Below are 25,007 nucleotides of genomic sequence, written 5' to 3' on the forward strand. Positions count from 1 at the left end.
TTTAAAACAACAAAGTAGAAAGTTTTGGCCATAACCTATACATTTTAATGCGCAGTTGGTGAAATTGGAATGTATTATACTTTATGACAGTGACAGGCTCATAATTTTCTAAATAAAATAAATATAATACAATCTGAACATTACAAACTTGAAGGATTGCGTGCTAACATTGGAAAGTAATTAATCAATTAAAATACATAGATAAAATTAATTTTTCTTCGAAATCGGGCCTTTTCAAGGCGAGAGTGAATAGGCACTTACAGAGCACCATCCTAGGTCAAATACCTGCCTTGTTATGCATAAAAAAATCGACTAAGGGACAAATATGCGAACATCAGGCCTTCCCAACCCGTCTGGCCAGCGTGGGGAGTGTAGGACAAATCCTCCATTTGCCTCTGGTCAATTAGAGGGTCGTGCTCCTGCAGTGGAGACTAAATGACCTGATGATGAAGGATAAAAATCAGTAGACACGAGTGAGACATCGTGGGAACCAATTCTTGGTATCCGAGTATAAACTTCCCCATAGTTTATAAACATAGTCGGAACATACGCGATTGTGCTGTTTATAAATACGACCCAGTAGACAAGATGGCGTCGAGAAGAACTAGAAAAACTTACAAAACTCACTTTATTTTTGCGCTTATTTCTAAACCAAAACTAGTAACCCTGTTACTCGTTGGGAAAAAAATCCCATCCAGTCAACACCCCTACTCGTTAACCTGTATTTTTTTACTGTAAGCTTTACAATATTTCATTACTAGCTTTCCGCCCGCGGCTTCGCCCGCGTGGAATTTTGTCTGTCACAGAAAAACTTTAACGCGCGTCCCTGTTTCAAAAACCGGGATAAAAACTATCCTATGTCCTTTCCCGGGACTCAAACTATGTCCCTGCCAAATTTCATCAAAATCGGTTCAGTGGTTTAGGCGTGAAAGAGAGACAGACAGACAGACAGAGTTACTATCGCTTTTGTAATATTAGTATAGATATTTATAATGTTTTTTATAATGAAAGCTCTTCTATCTTGATGTTAAAGTTATAATATTTGAATACTGACCGCCTCGAGTTGATACGGTTACGTTCCATTTCCGTGTTGATAAGTGTGCTAAGTCCTTAACATCGAACTCCTTCTAACATAGGAGTCTACGATCAATTTCGTTGCGGGTCCAATGACAGTTTAACTAACAAACTTGGCCTTCACTGGTTGGGTTATTGGCGGTCAAGCTGTAGATCCTGGCTACACAGGCGTTGCAGCGGTAGGAACGAAAATTGGATGACTTTATTTCCGTACCAGAATGTTCAAAATTGGTTTACTGGTTTGGATAAAGGTTACAAATAGAAAAGAGTTATCCATTGGCTGGTAATATTAACTGTTAGCAAAAAAATCTATTTAGCAAAATAACAATAATCATGAAAGACTGCATAATATAGTAACATTTAGTTATATGATAATACTAGCTGACCCGGCGAACTTTGTTCCGCCTTAATAGCAATAAATAAGCAGACTTTTTTTTATTTCGAACGGGATAAAAAGTATCCTATGTCCTTCTCCTGGCTCTAAACTACCTCCCTGACAATTTTCAGCTAAATCGGTTCAGCCGTTCTTGAGTTATAAGTGAAGTAACTAACACGACTTTCTTTTATATATGTATATAGATATCTTAGTTTTACAAAGTCAACACCACTCAATAACCAACATCATCTAAAGTCAGATTAGTTACAAACCACCGCTTCTGTAAGACAATGTGACACTGACAGCTGTCAAAAGCAAAAATGGCGGACTTTTTGAACAAACTAAAGAAGAAGAAGGCCGACAAGAGCCACAGGAATAGTGTATACTCTATGGTTTCCTCCAGTGATCTGACGCCGGGCAGTCTGGAGATCTGGGTGGATCTTCCGGATGAGATCAAGTACGATGCATCGCTGGCACCCTTCAAGAGGCTGTACGAGCAGCAGCATGGTAAGAAAACCTTTTTAATTTAGGTCATTATCAGACTTCATCATCATCATCATTTCAGCCAAAGGACGTCCACTGCTGAACATAGGCCACCCCCAACGGCTTTCACAATAACCAGTTGGCAGCGGCCCGCATCCTGCTACCTTTTGAGGTCGTCGGTCCACCTTGTGGGTGAACGTCCTACGTTGCGCTTTCCGGTACGTGGCATAGCACACTTATCAACCCGGAAAGGGATCAACACCGAATCGCCTTTCGCCGCGTTTACGTTACGGTGCGGATAATAAGTGTGCGTTGCAGTACGGAGTTTCATACAAAGAATACCGCCTCGAGTTGATACGGCTACGATCCGTTTCCGGGTTGATAACTGTGCTACGTCCTTTAGTCCACCCTTATTTTACACCCTATATTACATTATAAACATATCATATTCTGAAGTTAAATTATTTATAATTATGAACATTTTCTTCTAATAATGTTTTTGAAGTGGCAATGGGCTGGGCACATAGTACGCAGAACTGACGGCCGATGGGTCAGCAAGGTTCTGGAGTGGAGGCCGCGTACCGGAAAACGCAGCGTGAGACGTCCACCTACAAGGTGGACCGACGACATCGTAAAGGTAGCAGGGAAGCGCTGGACGCAGGCCGCTACCAATCGATCAACGTGGAAAGCATTGGGGGAGGCCTATGTTCAGCAGTGGACGTCCTATGGCTGAAATGATGATGCTGATGATGATGAATGTTTTTAACAAGTCTAATTATTAGTTGATTCCATTCACTAACTGCTTCTCTTCAGTTCATAACTAACTCGACTATTTTCTAAACGCAGGCAAATTGGAAACACCAATCGAGGGTGATGAGGGACACAACCTATTCGACAAGAAGATTGCGGATCTCAGAACTGAAGAGAACGAAGCGCAGAACCTCCAGAATATGCTCAAGGACAGTGGGAGTAGGTAAGTTGCCCTATGGTTGAGGATTTATATTGTGAGATTCTATGGTTAAGAATTCCTATAATGAGATTCACTATAAATAGGCCTCATATAAAAGCTGAAAGTTGCACAGCGTGCTATGAAAAGGGCTATGCTCGGTGTTTCTTTATGTGATCGAATCAGAAATGAGGAGATCCGTAAACGAACTAAAGTCGCTGACATAGCCCGACGGATTAGCAATCTATAGTGGCAGGACACATAGTACGCAAAACTGACGGCCGATGTGGCAGCAAGGTTCTGGAGTGGAGGCCACATACCGGAAAACGCACAAGGTAGACCGACGACCTGATAAAGGTAGCAGGAAGGGGCTAAATGCAGGCCGCTACCAACCGGACGAATTGCATATCATAGGGGGAGGCTTATGTTGAGCAGTGGACATCCTGTAGCTGAAATGATGATGATGATGAATAATTTTGTATGTCTGTTACAGGTTGATGGATCCTCTAAATACGAAGGCAGAAAAGAAAATTAAATCAGAAAGGAAGAAACAGGTATGACAACATTGACAACTGAAACCATAAGTCTGACGAATGAACGATGGGAAATGGGAACGCATGGCAGAATGACGTCCACTACTAGACAAAGGCTAAGAATTTCCATAACGACCTGCGCTACCCGCATCCAGGTACTTCCTGTGACCTTCACCAGATCGTCTGTTCACCTAGTAGAATACCTGCCCAAACTACGTCTTCCGTTCCACTAACAAAGCCTTATATTAAAGGTTACTTAAACCTTTGTTTTGTCTCCTGTTATCCGCTTTGCACTGGAGGGATGTTGAAACTCGAACTCCTCCTATGTTCTTCTGATTAATTTCGTTGCTGATCCAATGACAGTTAAACTTCCCCAGGGTGAAACTTTACCTTCCTTCACTGGTTGGGTTATTGGCGGTCAAGCTGTGGATCCTGGCAACACAGGAGTTGCAGCAGTAGGAACGAGAAGTGGGAATAGTCATGTAGCCTTATTCACTTAACAAAACTTTAACGACAACAAAACATTGAGTTGCGATCCTATCGAATAATCGTTCTATCAAAATGACCCTTGTGAATACGGATTTAGAACTGTTTTTCAATGGGACGACGTACCAAAACTTCAATGACAACAAATCGCTGAGTTGCGATCCTATCGAGTAATCGTTCTATCGAAAATGACCCTTGTGAATACGGATTTATAACAGCTGTTTTTCAATGAGACGACTTCTAAACGTCAGCGAGATCTTGAGTGTCAAAATACGTGAATTAAGCCTTCTCTTTCTTGATCCCACATTCATTTTCTTACAGGTGCAATTCATAGCTCGTATCTTCAAGCTATCGGCGCTGGTCGGCTGCTGGCTGCTGCTGACTGTTTCTCTCATCATGAATAGGGAGAAGCTGGATGTGGTCCTCCATACCGCTGTTAAAGAGGGAGAAATAAAAGGTAAATTAGAGCTTGTTCCTACGGAGAAATCCAGTTTTTTGCAAGATCCCGCCCTTGCGAAGCACACTTATCAACCCGGAAACGGATCGTAACCGTATCAACTCGAGGCGGTCAGTATTCTTTGTATGAAACTCCGTACTGCAACGCACACTTATCCTCACCGTAACGTAAACGCCTCGCCTCGCGGCGATAGATGATACGGTGTTGATCCCTCTCTGGGTTGATAATATAATTGCTGTGCTATGACCTTAAGGGCCCTTTCCCACGGTAATCACTTTTTGCGGGATCCAGTAAACAACATTTTACACCACAGTCCAGTAATGGAGGATCCCGCAAAATTGGATCATCATCATCTCAGCCATAGGACGTCCACTGCTGAACATAGGCCTCCCCCAATGCTTTCCATGTTACCCTGTTGGTAGCGGCCTGCGCCCAGCGCTCTCCCGCTACGATTGCTATGGGAAAAGGCCCCTACACGACACGCACTCTTCTATTCACTTCGCTCGCACCACACGTAGCAAGCCGCCGGTAACAACTATGTATAGTCTGGTCACCGAGCACGTAGAATTTTGTCCAATGACCTCAAGCTACCCATCCTTATCGCTCGCGCGTAATTATATTGCTGTCGCGACTGTGCGACGGGCGCCCGCAGTGAGTGTGCGAGCACGACAGCAACATAATTACGCGCGAGAAATAAGGATGGGTAGCTTGGGGTCATTGGACAAAATTCTACGTGCTCGGAGACCGGGCTTTAGTTTAGTAAATGAAACAAACTGCATTGTTTTCAGAATACGCCCTGCAGCCTACACTCCAGAAGGCGCTGGTAGCCATCACCCTCACTGGACCCTTCAGCCAGAGCAGACGGAACGAGAGCGAACACCTACTCTATATCTGGCTGCATAGGGAGTCTGAAGTCTTAGGATTGGAGCAGGTTCGTTGATCATTCATTGGACAGCGTTCGGGAAGCTTCGCGATATTCTCACGTCCGAAATACCGCAGTGTCTCAAGTCAAAAGTATTTGACCAGTGTGTGTTGCCAGTGATGGTATACGGATCTGAGACGTGGTCGCTTACTATGGGCCTCATAAGAAGGCTCAAGGTCACCCAAGGAGCGATGGAGCGTGCTATGCTCGGAGTTTCCCTGCGTGATGGAATCAGAAATGAGGAGATCCGTAGGAGAACCAGAGTGACTGACATAGCTCGCAGAATCGCTAAAATCAAGTGGCAGTGGGCGGGGCACATAGCTCGGAGAGCTGATGGCCGCTGGGGCAGGAAAGTTCTTGAGTGGCGACCACGAGCTGGAAGACGTAGCGTGGGCAGGCCTCCCACTAGGTGGACCGACGATCTGGTGAAGGTCGCAGGAGGTGCCTGGATACGAACGGCGCAAGACCGGTCTTTGTGGAAATCCTTGGGGGGAGGCCTTTGTCCAGCATTGGACGTCTTTCGGCTGAAACGAACGAACGAACGAACGTTGACCATTGGTTTCAGCCAAATGATGAATTAGCAAGCTGAAGTGGCAATGGGCAGGGCATTAGTACGCAGAACTGACGGATGGGGCAGCAAGGTCCTGGAGTGGAGGCTACGTACCAGATAGCGCAGTGTAGGACATCCACCCACAGAGTGGACCGACGTCCTCATAAAGGTAGCGGGAAGGCGCTGGATGCAGGCCGCCATCAACCAGCCATTGTGGAAATCATTGGGGGAGGCTTATGTTCAGCAGTGAAGCAGTTCCTATGAAAATTGATGATGATGAAATGACGTCCACTGCTGGACATAGACCTCCCTGGATTTCCACAACGACTGTTCTTGCGCTGCCCGCATCCAGGTTCTTTTTGCGACCTTTTTAACTGAAAACAGATTGAGTTGAAATTTTACAAACGCATGTAATATCTAAAAAAATCGTTATTCTGTTCTTTCTTATTTTAAGTTAGTTTTTGAACTTTTCTAAAGTTAAAAACGCAACAAGATAATACTAGGAATAATATCAAAGGTAAAAGTAATAAAATAAATATCATAGGTCCCGGGTTCGATTCCCAGTGGGGGCATATTTTTCTGTTCGGTTTGGTTGGTGGTAGAGCTTGTTCTAAGTCCGCCTGGCTAGCTACCACCATCTTACCTAAGTCTGTCGCCATAACAACAATGTTAACAGCATTATTGTGTTCCGGCAGTTAGAGGTAAGATAGCCAGTTCCTCCGTGGTTGAGGATTCCGGGTGAAGCTCGCTTCCACCTTCGGCCTGATCGTCACTTACCATCAGGTGAGATACAGGCCAAGAGCTTCCTCGTTGCGGATAAAAGAAAAATCTCCCCACTGGAAAATACGTTTTTGCAATTTTATGCCTAAAGGAAAATTGAATAGGTAAAACCATTCACAATTTAATTCCTTACACTGTGTTAACTTATAAATATTAATGAAGTCATATGTTATGTAGTTTAAATAATATTTATTTTGTCCAGCAGTGGAACAGAAACACCTTACTGTACCTACACTACCTATACGAGTATGTGTATATAGAAAGATAAATAAAAGCTTGTAAAATCATCATCATCATCATTTCAACCATAGGACGTCCTGGTCTGGACGACTGCTGAACACAAGCCTCCAACGATTTCCATGTTGACCGGTTGGTAGCGGCCTACGTCCAGCGCCTTCCTGCTACTTTATGATGTCGTTGGTCCACCTTGTGGTACGCGGCTTCCACTCCAGGACCTTGCTGCCCCATCGGCCGTCAGTTCTGCGTCCTATGTGCCCTGGCTATAGTCACTTCAGCTTGCTAATCTGTCGGGCTATGTCAGCGACTTTAGTTCGTTTACGGATCGCCTCGTTTGATTCGATCTCACAAGGAAACAACGAGCATTGTAAAATACTACCTGTATAAGCTAAGAGTCATAAAATCCATACTACGAGTATTAACGATCACTGTAAAACATGAAATCGTAAAAGTGGTGTTATTGTATAAAATAAACAGTTTATCCAAGGAAGACTAACAATTGACTCGGATAATAATCAACAAACAATACTTTACAGCCTGCACATAGACTTTTATGATTGTCAAGATGCTGACTACGATTGTCTATGATCTGTAGGTACATATTTACAGAGTGTAAACGGGATTTTTAAAGGTTACTGATGTCCCTGTTAACTCCTGGCAAGCTTAATATGCTTGTGTTAGCCAAGGTTGGTCTGCACTGCGGAAAATCTGGGCATAGGTGGAACTTGGGTTCCTTCCTTCAACTACCCTATTGCTCAAAAAGAAGGACACTGGTGGATTTTCAGTAGTTAGGACCCTACCATCTGGAAGGGAGAGCCCCACAGAACCCGTCGCTTGACCACAGCGGTGGGTATGCCATTCCATGAATTTTTACCACCTAAAAAGCGAGTGGCTACATCCACACATACACCACACACCACCACACAATGGTCCAACACGATGGGGATCGAACTAAGAGAATGGTTTATCATTTACTGCTGTCCGGACAGAAGTTTTCCTGTCTTAAAAAAAGTTATATGGCCGTTATGTTTACTCATTATGTTGTAACATCTACCTTATTGTATTACCTTGTCTCGATGAATAAATGATCTGTAAATCTTTTTAATCTTAATCAATTTCTTGAATTTTCCGAGCATTATTCTTGATTTTTGTTACACAAGAACCTTCTTGTGACAATATCAAACGCAACAAAAAAGGAATTCGAGAAATCGGGCCAGCCAAATTAAAAGACCTTTCAGTTCATCCATTTTTATAAAAGGTCTTGCGTTTTTTCAGAACTCCACGATTTGGGCCGTCCATCTTCAGTCCGAAGATGTTCTGGACTTTTCACCAAGCATCACGGAGTCCAAAACCCTCGCACTAGAGCAAAGTCAACTGAAACCACCGGTTTTTAGTCTGGATAACAGCAGCGACCTCGACCTGTTATCGTGGGACCAAATTGAAAATAATGGTAAGGATTCATCATCATCAGGTCATTTAGTCTCCACTGCAGGGGCACGACCCTCTAATTGACCAGAGGCAAATGGAGGATTTGGCCTACACTCCCCACGCTGGCCAGACGGGCTGGGAAGGCCTGATGTTCGCATAATATTTCTCCCAGATGGTTGTCTCTTTCTTGCTTCCATTAAATGTGGTTCTCTCTTTCTCGCAGGTACAACAGTGACTCTGCGTATGGCGACAACCAGCAACTGCACGGTTCCTCTCACAGTGAGCTACCAAATGAACCCTCTGGATGAGAGAGATGGGATCATATACTCCACAATTCTGCTGGCTTCTTTATATCTTCTTATTATTTTTGAGGTAAGTTTGCTAACAGGACTATTCCCACCTCTCGTTCCCACCGATGCAACTCCTGTGTAGCCAGGATCTACAGCTTGACCGACAATAACCCAACCAGGGAAGTTCAAGTTTGTCCCGGGGGAAAGTTAAACTATCATTGGACCTGCAACGACACTATTCGAAAGCAAAGATTAATTATCGCTCAGTTCAGAACAGATCTACAGCTTCACTTTGCCAAATAATAGTGACTGAGTTTCTTGCACTGCTCCTTCTCAGCACTGGCCCATATTACTGTCCCGAAGCAGTGGATACTGCGACTAAAGGTCATAGCATACTTACCAACTCGGAAAGGAATCGACGCCGTATCTCATTTCGCTGCGAGGCGAGGTGTTTACATTACTGTGCAGATAAGTGTGCATTGCAGTTCCATTCAAAGAATACTGACCGTCTCGAGTTGATACGTTTTCGGGTTGATAAGTGTGCTTTGTCCTTAAAAGTGTTTTTTGGGAGTCTACTTGCATAAATAAACGATTTGATTTGATTTGAATACTAAAACCTCTTCCAGATAGTGAACCGGACCATCGCAGCACTTCTCTCCTCGTCTCTCGGAGTAGCAGTTCTGGCTCTCAGCGGTGCCCGACCTTCCTTGTCTGAGCTGGTCTCTTGGCTGGATGTGGAGACCCTGCTATTGCTCTTTAGCATGATGCTCCTGGTCGCTATACTGGCAGAAACTGGGCTGTTCGATTACCTGGCTGTGGTAGCCTTTGAGGTGAGCTTACTGCTTAAGCATCGGCCAAAACAACGCGTGCAGGCGGCGACGGCGATGGCGATCACTGCGTGTGCATAAATCGCCGCTACCAATGACAGGACGCGTTGATGTGATCTCATTGCTACAAATTCATAAAGTCAAAGTCAAAGTCAAAAATTCTTTATTTGTTTAGACTAATAAATAGTTCTTACAAATCGTCATAAAATATGCTCTTAAGGAGCCTCTACATGTCTCATAATCTTTTTACCCTACCAGCGCTTCGAGACCAACATTTGGCAAGTGCTGAGAAGAAGCGCCGCAACAAACTCAGTCACCACTGTCTGCCGGTTAATATAAATAAATAGAAATAGTAGTAGTAGGTACATTCGATTCAGGAGCAGTTCACTGAATTTACCATGCATTTTGAATACTTTTTTACATGCTCAAGAAAAGATATACTATTATTATACTTTTTCATGCCATAAAGTTCATATAACGTATTTCGACTTTTGTATATTCCCTTAGTAGCCCAGTCACTAAACTTACATTTGGTATTTGGTTTTAATGGCTTTACCGTAAAAACTTTGTCATGTTCGGTTTTAATACATTCGAAAAGGTTATTGTAAAGAGCATCTGGGTCTCCCTGCACATACGGGACTAAATGCAATTTATTTTCAAGATTATTTTTAAAACGTTCTAGACGACTAATGGTTACAGGTCTACATACGGCATTTTTATTACTTTTATTATTCAAATTATTACAAATAAATTCTACTTTAATACCACAGTGATCTGACGTAAGATTGTGTATGACAGCTTTATTGTCAGGGACACAGCTAGAGAAAATATTATCTAGACAAGTAGCTGTGGTTTCCGTAATTCTAGTTGGTTCCTTAAATTGACTAAACAAATTAAATGACTTAAAAAGGGAAAGTAGTCTTACAGAATATGATGATGAGCTATCTAGTAAATTGACGTTAAAATCTCCACAAACTAAGACCTTTTTGTTGCTGTTACAAGTTTTATTAAGAGCATCCTCAATAGCCGCTTCAAAAATACCAAAGTCCCCAGAAGGGGGTCTATACACACATACAATGATGTAACTCTCAAGCTCGACACAGGAAATTTCGACAACACGCTCAACTGATAGCCCTACTACATCTTTGCGTTCTTTATATCTAATATTATTATTCACAAATATTAAGGAGCCTCCGTGAATGGCAGACTTCCTGAAAAACGCGCTACTTAACTGATAATTATCTATATGAAAAGAGCTTTCATATTTCTTTAGCCAGTGTTCAGTAATACACATTACATTAATATCAAAACTTTTTAAGAATAGCTCTATTTCTAAGACTTTGCTGGCCAAGCCTTGAATATTTTGATGAACAATCTTGAATGTTCCGGGCTTGGCCTTTGTCGAGTAACACGACGCATACACGACATCTGTTCGCACGCAGCTTGCACGCGTTGGATTGGCCGAATCTTTAGGTATAGTCTGGTCTGTGAGCACGCACACTCACTGCGGGCGCCCGGCGCACAGTCGCGACAGCAATATAATTACGCGCGAGCGATAAGGATGGGTAGCTTGGGGTCATTGGACAAAATTCTACGTGCTCGCAGACCAGGCTTTAGAACCGGTTATTATGGAAACCATTGGACTCTATGTTCAGCAGTGGACGTCCTATGGCTAAAATGATGATGACTGATTCTGCTATCGTGGGTTCTGATGGAGTAGAATAAAGGTCATAGCAGATTTGTAAACTCTGAAAGGGATTAACACCGTATCGCCTTTCGCGTGCTGTCAACCGCGAGGCGAGGCGTTTATGTTACGGTGCGGATAAGTGTGCGTTGCAGTATGGAGTTTCATACAAAGACTAACCACCTTTTTTAACCGTAACAAAAACAATAACCGGTGCTTTTTGTATGGAGTTTGACAGATTTTTGAAATTTTTCAAAGTTAAAGTAAGATGGTACTGAGCGTCTCGGGTTGATAAGGTTACGATCCCTTTCCGGGCTGATAAGTGTGCTTCGTCCTTAATGATGATGATGATGTGACTATATTTTATTTCAGGTGACAGGAGGAAGGACGTGGCCATTGATAAATTGCCTATGCTTCTTCACTGCCTTCTTCTCCACGTTTCTCGACAACGTCACCACGGTTCTTCTCATGACACCAGTCACTATAAGGTAAAAAGCAACAGCAACGGGACTATTCCCACCTCTCGTTCCCACCGCTGCAACTCCTGTGTAGCCAGGATCTACAGCTTGACCGCCAGTAAAAACCCAACCAGTGAAGGTCAAGTTAGTCCCGGGGGAAAGTTAAACTGTCATTGGACCCGCAACGAAATTAATCAGAAGAACACAGGAGTTCGAAATTAAATTAAATTAAAAATTGTTTATTTCAATAAAGTTACCGGGGTCTCCCAGAAAGTAATCGTAAGATCAATAGGGATGTTTCCTGGGTTAAAAAGCAAGATTTTTAATTAGTCCGTCAGTTAACTTATCAAAAAAGACTACACCTATTTTTCACTTTTTCAAACTAATGAAAAAAAGAGATAAAGCGCGCCAAAGTTCATAAGAAGAGGCCTGTGACGTCAATGAGTGCATTAAAGTGCCGCACTTTGTGACGTCACGCGGAACTTCAACGCACCATAACTATGTAATTATTTGTTAGATTGACAAATAAAAATATAGGTGTCCAATATTTTTTGATATTAAACATGACGGACTAAAAAAATTTTTTTAGGAAACTAGCCTATTCTAAGAATTAATTCTCAAGATTCTAAGAATCAAACGTTGCAGGTTGTGCGAGGTGATGCAGCTGAACCCTGTGCCGGTTCTGATGTCGATGGTGATCTTCAGCAACGTGGGCGGCGCAGCCACGCCGGTGGGCGACCCGCCCAACGTCATCATAGCCAGCCACCCCTCCATGCTGGAGCAAGCAAGTCTTCTTCTTCTGCCTCCCCTTCGTTCGTTCGTTCGTTTCAGCCGAAAGACGTCCACTGCTGGACAAAGGCCTCCCCCAAGGATTTCCACGAAGACTGATGCTGTACCGCTCGCATCCAGGCACCTCCCGTGACCTTCAACAGATCGTCGGTCCACCTAGGGGGAGGCCTGCCCACGCTACGTCTTCCGGCTCGTGGTAGCCACTCAAGAACTCTCCTGCCCCAGCGGCCATCAGCTCTACGAGCTATGTGCCCCGCCCACTGCCACTTTATTTTAGCGAATTTGCGGGCTATGTCAGTCACTCTGGTTCTCCTACGAATCTCCTCCTGCCTCCCCTTATCAACAAGTTACGCGGTGTCCGCTTTAATTCTTTTTAATGCACCCGGAAAAGGCTACACCGTATCGCCTTTCGTCGCGCTATCGCCTATCAACCGCGAGACGTTTACGTTCCGTCCGGTACAGATAAGTCGTGTGCGTTTGCAGTACAAAGAAATACAATCGCAAACAATGCTGACCCCATCCTACGGTTACGATCCCTTTCCTGTTTGATAAGTGTGCTTAGTCCTTTATAATATTAGAAAATAATGGAAATGGAAATGGAAATAATGGAAAGTCCGGTCGTCGAGCAGATAATAATTTCGTAGAATGTGATTTTCGCACATTCACTGTAAGACGGGCGGCCGCAGTGAGTGTGCGTGCGCGTTGGGGTCATTGTACGAAATTCCATCTGCTCGGCGACCGGACTTTAGTTGAGACAAAATATTTACTGTCTGGTTTTCTTACAGAACATAAACTTCACGACGTTCACGCTACACATGGGCGTGGGAATCCTCCTGGTGTGCGTGCAGACTTACTTCCAGCTGCGGTTCATGTTCCGGGATATGAACAAGCTGAGGCACAGCGTCCCTAGGGATATATTAGGTAAAATACAAAGGTGTCTCTAAAAGTTCGTTCGTTCGTTTCAGCCGAAAGACGTCCACTGCTGGACAAAGGCCTCCCCCAAGGATTTCCACAAAGACCGGTCCTGCGCCGCTCGCATCCAGGCACCTCCCGCGATCTTCACCAGATCGTCGGTCCACCTAGTGGGAGGCCTGCCCACGCTACGTCTTCCGGCTCGTGGTCGCCACTCAAGAACTTTCCTGCCCCAGCGGCCATCAGCTCTTCGAGCTATGTGACCCGCCCACTGCCACTTGATTTTAGCGATTCTGCGGGCTTTGTCAGTCTGGCTCTCTTACGGATCTCCTCATTTCTGATTCGATCACGCAGGGAAACTCCGAGTATAGCCCGCTCCATCGCCCTTTGTGTGAATTTTCTCTCTCGTTCCTTCCAGAGTTGCGGCAAGAGATAGCAGTATGGCGGAGGGCCGCAGCCTCCCTCTCCTCGTACTCCAGAGACGAAGACCTGGTCCGGAGAGCGCTAGAGAAAAAGGTTCGTCATCATCATCATTTCAGCCATAGGACGTCCACTAACATAGGCCTCCCCCAATTATTTCCACAATGGCTGATTGGTGGCGGCCTGCATCCAGCGCCTTCCTGCTACCTTTATGAGGTCGTCGGTCCACGGTAGGCCTGCCCACACCACGTCTTCCGGCTCTTGGTCGAATTTTATAAATTTTGTTATTATACATATTTTATTACTTTATTAATTTGACAAATATCAAAGCGAGAACAGCCTAGCGCAGCAGGTTTTTTAAGGACAAAACACACTTATCAACCCAGAAACGGATCGTACGTAACCGTATCAACTCGAGGCGTGTATGAAACTCCGCACTGCAACGAACACATATCCGCACTGTAACAAAAACGACTTGCCTCACGGTTGACAGCGAAGCGAAATGCGATACGGTGTTGATTCCTCTGCGGGTTGATAAGTGTGCTATGACCTTAACTTTCATGATAACAGTGTGTCCTGTGGTGAAAAAAAAATGTGGTCTGGGTAATAAGTATCATAAAGGGTGTAAATCGAAGAATTTCATAATTTATTGTGTTTTAAAAAAATAAGATAGTTTTTTCTAATTTTTTCCTAAAATAGTCATGACCATGGTTACCCTACGGTGCCGGCTTATTATTGAATTTTGGGATATTGAGTAGAAATATGAACTGCTAGAAACTAATTATACTTATTATTTCAGGTCAATAAGCTAAACAGTGCACTACTGAGGAGGGAGGCTGGAGGGGGCACCTCTAAGACAGACCCTATGTTCTGTTCCACTCTTGCGCAGATGAAGCAAAAGGTTTGCATTAGTATATTTGAAATTTGAATTAGAGTAGAATAAATAAACGAAGTTAAAGTAGTTCTGTCTCCTTTTCGTGACTGTTCCACTGTTGAAGTCAGTCATGAACAGTGTTATTATCTTATGGGAATGTGATCTTTGTAAGCATTAATGCTTGATTTAATACAACATACATCGACGGGTCCGTAAAACGAACACGTATGTTACTATAAGACGAATTATAGTTTTTTGATCAAATGTAATAAGTATAACAGTAGCTATATATATGTGTAATTATTTTTTAAATATCATTTTTACTTTATGAAATAACTAATTGAACATCACCTTATCTGAAATATATTCCGACAAACAATCTCGTAACATCAGACACGAGTTTGTACTCCGCAGTGACGGTCGATTTTGGAGGTTAAAACTATTTCTTTATTCTGAGTCATATTAATGATAAAAAGTGTAAATTCAGTGTCACAGTATATGTTTTACGATGTCTGCATCATCAAGAAAGAAAATAATTTTAGATTTACCGCTACAAATGGATAAAAATGATTGTTGTGATACTACTTCAAACGAAAATAACAATAAAGCAAATAATAATCTGGGTAAGTACTTGTATAATATTTTCAAGTCAGACGCTTTTTAAAGATAGGCTAGGTGTTTTTTACATTTTGATTAATATTGCAAGAAAAATACGACACACATTAAAATTGCCGACGTATGTGACTAAAATATTTTGTTCTACGATAACTGAAAAAAATGTGTTTCTGTATTATTTGAAGTAGTAATTTAATTTTTAAGAAAATCCACAAAAGAACAACTCGTTTCGATAAAAAATAAATTAACCTTCTTATTTTCACTTAGGTTGTTGTTCAGCCAAAATTATCCTAAAACTTTTAAACGCATGTGCACATACGATGTTGTTCAACGTAAATTTAACAAAAAAATGTAGTCGTATGTGATAATACGATTTTGTTCTTTGTACAAACGTTTACATGAGACTTTGTTCTAAACAAAAAACAGCATTAAGCACAATTAAAAGGTTTTTTTTTACTGGTAATAGGATAGCGCTTAAAGTAAGGTAATACAATTTAGAACTACATTGGATAATATTTGACTATAATACAGAATCTACATACACACGAGACATCCATACTAGCTCCCCGTTACCGTCAGAAACCCACGCCCTCATAGAGCGCTCGTCTCACTCCAAAACAAAATTTATACTCCCGATGAATGGCGCCTGCTTGTACGATGGGCAAAAACAGATGGTGAACCATATTTAGTCAAAGCTATGGTGCAGGAAAACTTTTTTAACTTTAAAACTCATGTCATTGTGAATGACAAAGTATGTAACAAAAAATTAATAAAACAAAAGATCATATTGTGGACTAAAATTAAAGAAGTTTTAGTTGATAAATCTGAACCAAATAAATTTTACTTTAAGTATGCTTTAAATGAAGAATCTTACGAATGCTTAGTTATACAGAACGATAGTACAAGAAACTCATCTTTAATACCTGTCTTGAAACGTGCTTACTCTTCACCACTCAAATTAACAAAAGATAAATATAATGATCTAGATAGCATGTGCAAAACGGGTGTTATAAATGCTACTAATGCAGTATTTTTTAGATCTTTACCCTACAAATCTAGCAATGCAAATGATGACGACTTGAGTAGTGAAATTGATGAGTATATAATACACTAATTAACTTTTTTTTTATAAAAGAAACAGGTAAATAAATACGTAATTGTTGGTTACCTAACAAATTAGTAGAATAAAATAAATAAGCAGAGGTTAGTAAATTAGTGATTATAAGCAATGATTAAAATACAATTTAAAAAAAACTACTACTAGATAATAATTTCGTTGTTATAAGGTTTAGTGATGACGTTATAATGTGATTATGTTGAACTTCGGAACCCTAAAAATGATTGTCTAAAATAGTTTTCCTTTTACCATCTACATTTAGATACGATAACGGTACCTAGATTTAACACATACGACTTTGGTATTGAGCCAATATCGATGTACATAGTCTCTTGTACACATACTACTTTTTGTGACTATAAAGATTCCATAAAACAAAGTCGCATATGTAGTTAAGTCTGAGTTTATAATATAATATTCCAGAAAACAAAGTCTTACTGTTACATAAGAATCAATTTTAAATAAAATACATATTTAAAACAAAACACTACACAGCAAAAACAAGTAAACAAAAGAAACAAATACTTTTTACTATAATTTACTTCAAATTATGATGTTCTGAGACGTAATTCACATGCGTAACTTTAATGCTTCCTACTGCAACTAGACAACTTTGAAGATACGACTTTGTTCTTGGGACCCGTCGACATCTACTTCTGCAAAATTACACCGATCTTGTCACGACAAAGAAAAATTTCCGTGCTTATAAGCGATTTTGTAAAAAATAATATGTATTGGTATTTAGCCAATAGCTCAAAAGATATGTCCCCTTAATAAAATTGATGCTTATTGCACAGAATAAGTAATAGTACAGGTACAGAAGGATTACTCCGCAAGACGATTTAAATAAATACGAGTCTTGCTACGACGCGATACAGTGGAATTCAGCTCGCACAGCACTACGTACCTACAATTTTATTCACCTACAAGTTTTGTCTCTTTCTATCGCGTGCCTCTGAACTCTTCTTACGCTGTTAGGGTTGCTGTCTAGTAGTGTCTAGTAAAAAANTTAGTATTATTCTAGGTCAAAAGCAATGCCAAACCACCTGCGTCTGATGAATGAAATGAAAACGTGCGTGCGCAGGTGATCTACGGTGTTAGGTCTAGCTTCTACGATAATCATCTTTGTAGATGTAATCTTGCAATCTATTTTCGCACTTTAGTACCTATTTATATCACAAATACATTTATAAACAGAATAATGTATACCTCAGGTGACCTAAGTCTAATTTTTACGGTAGCTTTTCGATATAATATTCATTACGTGGTAATATAAAAGCTGATTTTTATAATAATATTTGGGCCCTAATTAGAAGTTGTTTCCTTATCAGCCAGATAGTTTTGACCGTTCTTCTAACCCCAGACACTCATTATGACCCAAACTTCACGGTGCATGCGCTGCGCTGATAAATTTTCAGCTTTTATAAAATGACGTAGGTCGGGCGTTCACTAGCTCTTGGTCTATAAGTCATTATGTCACTTCCTTTAGGTATTTTCTGAAATCATTTTTACAGTCAAAGTTACAGAAATAAGCTCATCGAGTCTACGTCATAACACAAGGTAATTCGTTGCATCAGTTATGTCATTAGTGCTAATGTTGGAAAACATACCTAATGAAAATTCTTATAACATTTAAAACTACATAATAAATATTATGTAACTCCCTCGCATAAATCAAGAGCGACATATTGCTGCCAAAAGCTGTCATTGTGCGCAGTGTTTACTAATTACACAGTTGTTGGAGGAAACAATATGAATTAAGCTGTATTTATTTATACAATCTATTTTCCTTTAAAAAGTATTAGTCCAGTCATTTCGTCCGAAAAAAAGGCAAATAAAAGAAAATGAATTTGCGCTTCTAATTTTTTAATATGTTGTAGGGGATACCTAGAAAAGCTTAACTTGAGATTGTCGACCAAGCTTTCCTAGGAGCTTTCGCCGCCATCTTGGAAAACGCTTAAAATTTGTTTTTCGGCAATAACTCGGCTATCCGATGAGATTCGAAAATTTTTGTAGGACACTTTTTGTAGCTTTCTTTGTGCTCTACAATAACGCCCGAACCATTTTTAGCGTATCATGCATCGTTATCGAGATATCGATCGATAAAGTCAAAAATTTTGGACACAACCCCCCCCCCCGCCCCGTCACAAGTCCTATGGCACCCCCCGGTACCCCCCAGGATTTTGGGGTTACCTACCGATTCGAAGATTGAAAGACAATTGCATGCCCCCCCCGTATCATGACATAGACCGCAGATTTGCCATGCAGATGTGCCAGTGAGTACTAATCTGCGCGACTTGTGTCACCCCCTGATGCTTGGCACCCGGGGCGGACCGCCCCCACCGCCCCCCCCTTACGCCGCTACTGAGGTTAGGTTCCTATACTATCCTAAGAATTATTGATTACCTACATGGCCAACATACCTTTCAGCATCTTTAGGAAGAGAAAAAAAATATAAATCCGGTAGATTTCTTTTCGAATTTAAACACCCGAACGCCGCACAATAATATTTCTTTCTCTTTATGTTCTTTTTTAAATAATACTTCGATCATAGAATTAGGTACTACAACGCACGCCAGCGTCCTGACGGGCGCGCGCGTGACACTCGACTGATATAATACCCGCCGGCGGGGCGCTTCGCTGTAGGTAATTATCGGATGTACCGCGCGGAGTGAGCCAGGCCTGCTTATTGTCCGTTTTCTTAAAGGTTACTTAATGATGTCTCCTGTCATCCGCTTTGCACTAGATAGATAGAAGGAAGTCGAACCTTAATTTTAATTTCGAACTCCTATGTTTTTCTGATTAATTTCGTTGCGGGTCCAATGACAGTTTAACTTTCCCCCAGAACAAACTTGACCTTCACTGGTTGGGTTTTTATTGGCAGTCCAGTTCGATCCGTTTCCGGGTTGATAAGTGTGCTTCGTCCTTAAGCATCCCCTGCAGCTGTGCCGTCCCCTTAGAGCAGTAGTTCCCAAACTTGTTTTGTCTACTGCCCACTTTGCCACTGGGTCTCTTACCGCCCCCCTTTAAGCCTGTAGCGCCCACAAGGGGGCGTTATCACCCACTTTGGGAAAGACTGCCTTAGAGTATGGAACCTTCAGTGCTATTTTCACTCATTCTTGATTTATTTTTCTTTATTTTCAGTACAAAATCAGGGACAAGCAACTGCTGGTGAAGTCCGCCATTTGCGTGATGTTCGTAGTTGTTGTTTTCTTCTTACACGCTATCCCCGAATTGCGTAAGTATTATAATCATACATAACTATACAGTTTAGTTTTTAGAGGGGGGCACTTTAAACTTTAACATTTTGCAAACGGATCCCTTAATCGAAAAATAGTCTTAGAAACCCCTAAGTCATTTTAAAATAACTACAACGAATCGTTGTCAACGATACTCCACACAATGCGGTAGAAGATGAAAAAAAATCATCACTTTACATGAAAAAAATGTTATTTCAAAATTTTATTGTACCGTTTTGTCGGCGTGTTTAATATACATACCTTCACAAAATTACAGCTCTCTAGTGCCAATAGTTTCCAAGCAAAATCTCGGACAGACAGACAGACGGACATAACGAAACAAGGAACCCTAAAAGCAGTTTTTATAATGTGTTTTCATATATTTTTTTGTTTCTTATTAATAAACTAGCGGCCGCCCGCGACTTCGTACGCGTAGATCCCGTTTTACCCCTTTCATTTATCTTACGCGGTTAAGATTTTTTCATACAAATGTTTTTTCTCGCTAACTCCCGTTCCCGTGGGAATTTTGCAATATCCTGTTGTAACTAAGCTTTAAGTTTACTAAGGTACCTGCATGCCAAATTTCAAGCGTCTAACTTAAGCGGTTTAGATTTTTCATACAAAAGGATTTTCCCGCTAATTCCCGTTTCCGTGGGAATTCCTAAGTATACTATAACCTGCCCAGGAGTATGAAGAATAATTGTACCAAATTTCGTTAAAATCCGTCGAGTAGTTTTTGTTTCTATAAGGAACATACAGACAGACAGACAAAAATTTTACTGGTTGCATTTTTGGCATCAGTATCGATCACTAATCACCCCCTGATAGTTATTTTGAAAATATATTTCATGTACAGAATTGACCTCTCTACAGATTTATTATAAGTATAGATAAACCCTTGTTTCTTTCCAGAGCGTCTCTCGCTCGGCTGGACAGCTCTCCTCGGGGCTCTCTTACTGCTTCTCCTGGCGGAGAGGGAGGATCTGGAGCCTATTCTGGCGCGGGTGGAGTGGTCCACACTCCTGTTCTTTGCGGCTCTCTTTGTGTTGATGGAAGTGAGTTACATGTAAACTTACTTTAACTTTGACAAACATCAAAAATCCGTCAAACTACATATGTACAAAAAACACCGGTTATCGTTATAGTTACGGTCAAAGTTAGGTGGTGCAACTCTGCCTAAATCTTCTTCTTCTCGTCGTGTTGACAACAAACTTACAGTGTCAGCCCAAAACTCCGCTACAAGAGTGGCGTTGTCAGTAGCATTCATTAAATCTTCCTGAGTGCAGTTGTTTGGGCACGCATAACTAAATTACTCGACTAGTACGAACAAGGCTTAAGCATATTATAATTTTAAACTTTCTCATACATATCACATCACAGAAAATATAATACTAGTTACCTAAGCCACTCATATTATAAAAATGTCGCGTTGAGAACCATGTGTCTATCATTGATTACAGGCTCTCTCCAAGCTGGGTCTGATCGCATGGATCGGCAAGATGACTGAAGCCGTCATCCTGAGCGTCGGGCAGGAGTCCCGCCTGGCTGTCGCCGTCATGCTGGTGCTTTGGGTGAGTCCTCCATCATCATCATCATTTCAGCCACTGGACGTCCACTGCTGAACATAGGCCTCCTCCAAGGTTTTCCACATCGCCCGGTTGGTAGCGGCCTGCATCCAGCGCCTTCCTGCTACCTTTATGAGGTCGACGGTCCACCTAGTGGGGGCCTGCCTTTATTATAGGTCACATAAGAAGGCTCAAGGTCACCCAAAGGACGATAGTGTGCTATGCTCGGAGTTCCCCTGCGTGATCGAATCAAAAATGAGGAGATCCGCAGGAGAACCAAAGTGACCGACATACCCTCTGTGAGATATTTGCCCCGCCCACTGCCTCTTGATTTTATCTATTCTGCGGGCTATGTCAGTCATTTTGGTTCACCTGCTAATCTGGATACAGATCCAACCCGTAGAGACCGTTTTAAGCACAAAAAATCAACATTGTGATCAAAAGTGCATTGGAAGAAAGAACCTTAACTTCGAACTCCTCTTATGTTCTTCTGTTTAATTTCGTTGCTGGTTCAATGACAGTTTAACCAAACTTGACCTTCACTGGTTGGGTTTTTACTGGCGGTAAAGCTGCAGATCCTGGCTACACAGGAGTTGCAGCGGTGGGAATGAGAGGTGGGAAATGTGATAGTACACATTATAAATCATTACCTACAATAATTATTGCAGGTGTCAGGGATAGCATCAGCGTTCGTGGACAACATTCCCCTGACGACCATGATGGTGCGAGTCATGGCTACTCTAGCTGATCCCAACGGGCTGGGGCTCCCTCTGGCGCCTTTGGCCTGGTCGCTGAGCTTCGGGGCCTGTCTTGGAGGTATTCATCGTCATCATCTCAGCCACAGGACGTCCACTGCTGAACATAGGCCTCCAATGATTAATACTAACGGGTAACGGCCTGCATCCAGCGCCTTCCTTCTACCTTTATGCGGTCGTCGGCCCACCTTGTCGCTTGGAGGCATTAGACGAGGCGAGGCGTTTACGTACGGTGTGCGTTGCAGTACGGAGTTTCATACAAATAATTACCGCCTCGAGTTGATATGGTTACGATCCGTTTCAAGGTTGATAAGTGTGCTACGTCCTTTATGCTGAGTCGCCTTTTTGGTGCAAAAATGCGTATGTATAGATTTTTTGATTTGTTTATTTGTTCTTTAATAAATTACCACAAACTGTTGTAGAAGCACATATTAAAAGCACCTTAATGAAAAAGGGCTACTATAAAGTCGATGATTAATTATTTAAAAGATAAAAATGTTTGGGATGCGTAACTGCCTAGCTCGCATAAATTAATATTTATAACTTGTATTTTTAAAGCCTGTAAACTTTTGAAAAAGAGGCTGACAATAGTGACTGAGTTTCTTGCGCTGCTTCTTCTCAGCACTGGCCCGTTTATTGTCCTGAAGCAGTGGTAGGGTTAATACTGGGACGTGTAAAAGTGCTTTTTAAAGCCTATTTACCGAAATAAATGAGTTTTATTAGTTTTTATGTATTTTCCTGTCATTATAATGATTATTTATTTTTCTATTTCAGGTAACGGCACCCTCATAGGCGCTAGTGCGAACGTTGTTTGCGCAGGCGTGGCCGAGCAACATGGCTACCGGTTCACGTTCGTCCAATACCTTAAAGTAGGGTTCCCCATCATGATTGGAAACCTTTTAGTCGCGTCAGTGTACTTGCTGATATGTCATTGTGCTTTCACGTGGCACTGATATTGACTTACTTGACATAAGGTCCTAATGTCCCCTAGATGGGGCAGAGGGCGTCCACAACAGTCCTCCATCGCGTTCGGTCTTGAGCTTCGCGCTTGATCTCGCTCCAGGTCTTGCCGATTTTCTTCGCCTCGGCACTGATATTAGATATTCAATGGCCGAGGCGTGCACGTGGGCCCCAAATTCAAGGGCCCCCTATCCAGAAATATCACACCTCCACAAACATTATGAGGTCTCACAGTGCGCATGGACGCACAGGGTCCCAAAAACTATTGAAAAACAATACTTGAGTGGCGGACACACGAACCAATCGCAGAGCTCTATTCGACGCGTGCGTTTGACTTTGCATAGCGTTGCTGCGTCACTTAATCAAGGATCGTTTGTGAATACGGGTGTAAAACTATAAAGGCCCTTTCCCGCGACAATCCAGTATTGCCGGGTCACGCAAAACTGGACTGTCGTGTGAACACAGTTTTGCGGGACACTGCAAACGGGATGTTTGCGTGAACGTTAATATTAACACTCGTATACCGCTGTGACGATACTGTGTCAGTATGACTCCATATGTGTAAATCAACCTTTAGAGATGTTTTGTAAAATATTTTGATATATTTTAATAAATTGTAGAATACTAGAAAATATAAAATAAACAAGGATTCTACTAAAGCCCGGTCCGTGAACACATAGAATTTTGTCCAATGACCCCTAGCTACCCATCCTTATAGCTGTCGCGACTGTGCGACTGGTACCCGCAGTGAGTGTGCGAGCGCGATAGCAACATAATTACGCGCGAGTGATAAGGATGGGTAGCTAGGGCTCATTAGACAAAATTCTTCGTGCTCACAGACCAGACTATACCTGTATTTTACAATAAATTTAGGTACTTAAGCACTTATTATGTAGTACGATACAAATTTCGAAATATTTTTCTGATTATGTACATTTGGCATCGTGCTTTTAGTTGATTTCGTGAAAAATATTATTGGCAGGGAGCTCATTCATGGGTTAATTGATATTTATTGTCCGTGGCGCATATAAATTTTCTTAAAAATAACTAAACCTTTGTTTGTCACCTGTCATCCGCTTTGCAATGGAGGGAAGTCGAACCGTAACTTCGAACTCCTCTTTTCTTCTGAATAATTTCGTTGCGGGTCCAATGACAGTTTAACTTTCCCCGGGACAAACTTGACCTTCACTGGTTAGGTTTTTATTGGCAAAATGGCCGTTGCTAAAAGTAGAATGTCTATGGTCCTTAAGTGTTACAAAAAATGGATATAAATATTTACTTAATTAGAAAAATACATGAATATTCAGATAGAAGAATAAAGCAATGAAACAATATAACAAAAATATTGTTTATCTGTTTATTATAATAAATTTACAAAGGTAATTATTAATACTAAATGTTATGTAAATAAAATAATCTAGCTGTGAAATTATTTTTTAAAATTTTATTCGTAAAAATGATGTAATTATTTTTGAAACCTTGAGTTTAGTATACAGGGTGTATTATAAAATTCTTGTTATTAAATGAAATATACATTTTAATGTCATCCAATTTTAATGTGATATTATTTATTATTTGTACATGTACAATGATATTTATATCTATCGTCTAAAGGTGAGTATAGACTAGAACATTTCTATGTAATGTTCGTTCTTGCGAATGGTACAAAACAGGTAACATAAATGACGTTTGGTTCGTGACACAGTTTGACTTATGATATTTCATAGAGCGGCTTGATGTTCTGTTACAAGTAAATGCTCTATAGTCTGGTCTGCAAGCACGTGGAATTTTGTCCAATGACCCCAAGCTACCCATCCTTATCGCTCGCGCGTAATTATGTTGCTGTCGCGCTCGCACACTCATTGCGGCCGCCCGTCGCACAGTCGCGACAGCAATATAATTAAGCGCGAGCGATAAGGATGGGTAGCTTGGGGTCATTGGACAAAATTCTACGTGCTCACAGACCGAGCTTTAGTGTATACTCAGCTTAATGTTTTAACGTAGGTTAGCTCGCCTTGGTTACAAAGCTGAGCTCCTTAGACAAAGTTACAAACGCGACAGATGTAATTTCGGATTCGTTTCGATCCGGCGTTGTCTTGTATGTCGTTATTATCATTGCTACTTAGTCTAGCCCTCTGAGATCGCATATCGTTTTGAATACAAATCATCACAACTATTTTCTATCAATAAGTTGCGATTTAATATTTTAGTAAGTTATGTTTCCGCAGTA

At 41.6% G+C, this 25,007-nt stretch overlaps 1 protein-coding gene and 1 long non-coding RNA gene across 2 annotated transcripts in view; one reads left to right on the forward strand and one right to left on the reverse strand.

Moving 5' to 3' along the window:
* LOC114357574 (P protein-like) overlaps positions 1 to 23,401 on the forward strand; it is a 43,853-nt gene extending 20,452 nt beyond the window's left edge. Inside the window, exons 2-19 of the mRNA XM_028311266.1 lie at positions 1,854 to 1,957; positions 2,780 to 2,906; positions 3,373 to 3,433; positions 4,220 to 4,355; positions 5,144 to 5,286; positions 8,120 to 8,294; positions 8,496 to 8,644; positions 9,189 to 9,392; positions 11,446 to 11,561; positions 12,177 to 12,315; positions 13,106 to 13,241; positions 13,651 to 13,748; positions 14,452 to 14,553; positions 19,403 to 19,496; positions 20,410 to 20,552; positions 20,958 to 21,068; positions 21,731 to 21,878; positions 22,592 to 23,401. Of these exons, the coding sequence (XP_028167067.1) occupies positions 1,854 to 1,957; positions 2,780 to 2,906; positions 3,373 to 3,433; positions 4,220 to 4,355; positions 5,144 to 5,286; positions 8,120 to 8,294; positions 8,496 to 8,644; positions 9,189 to 9,392; positions 11,446 to 11,561; positions 12,177 to 12,315; positions 13,106 to 13,241; positions 13,651 to 13,748; positions 14,452 to 14,553; positions 19,403 to 19,496; positions 20,410 to 20,552; positions 20,958 to 21,068; positions 21,731 to 21,878; positions 22,592 to 22,770 (2,365 nt within the window). The 3' untranslated portion in view covers positions 22,771 to 23,401. The remainder of the gene's footprint in view (positions 1 to 1,853; positions 1,958 to 2,779; positions 2,907 to 3,372; positions 3,434 to 4,219; positions 4,356 to 5,143; positions 5,287 to 8,119; positions 8,295 to 8,495; positions 8,645 to 9,188; positions 9,393 to 11,445; positions 11,562 to 12,176; positions 12,316 to 13,105; positions 13,242 to 13,650; positions 13,749 to 14,451; positions 14,554 to 19,402; positions 19,497 to 20,409; positions 20,553 to 20,957; positions 21,069 to 21,730; positions 21,879 to 22,591) is intronic.
* Positions 1,155 to 24,181, reverse strand: LOC114357575 (uncharacterized). Its single transcript, XR_003656313.1, has 3 exons — positions 23,932 to 24,181; positions 9,069 to 9,071; positions 1,155 to 1,178 (listed from the first exon to the last, which is right to left on the reverse strand). It is a non-coding gene; the product is annotated as an uncharacterized LOC114357575 (long non-coding RNA).
* Positions 24,182 to 25,007: the final 826 nt, after the last annotated feature.

Source organism: Ostrinia furnacalis, unplaced genomic scaffold (assembly GCF_004193835.3).
Source record: "Ostrinia furnacalis isolate ACB-3 unplaced genomic scaffold, ASM419383v2 OfSCF3264, whole genome shotgun sequence".
NCBI lineage: Eukaryota > Metazoa > Arthropoda > Insecta > Lepidoptera > Crambidae > Ostrinia > Ostrinia furnacalis.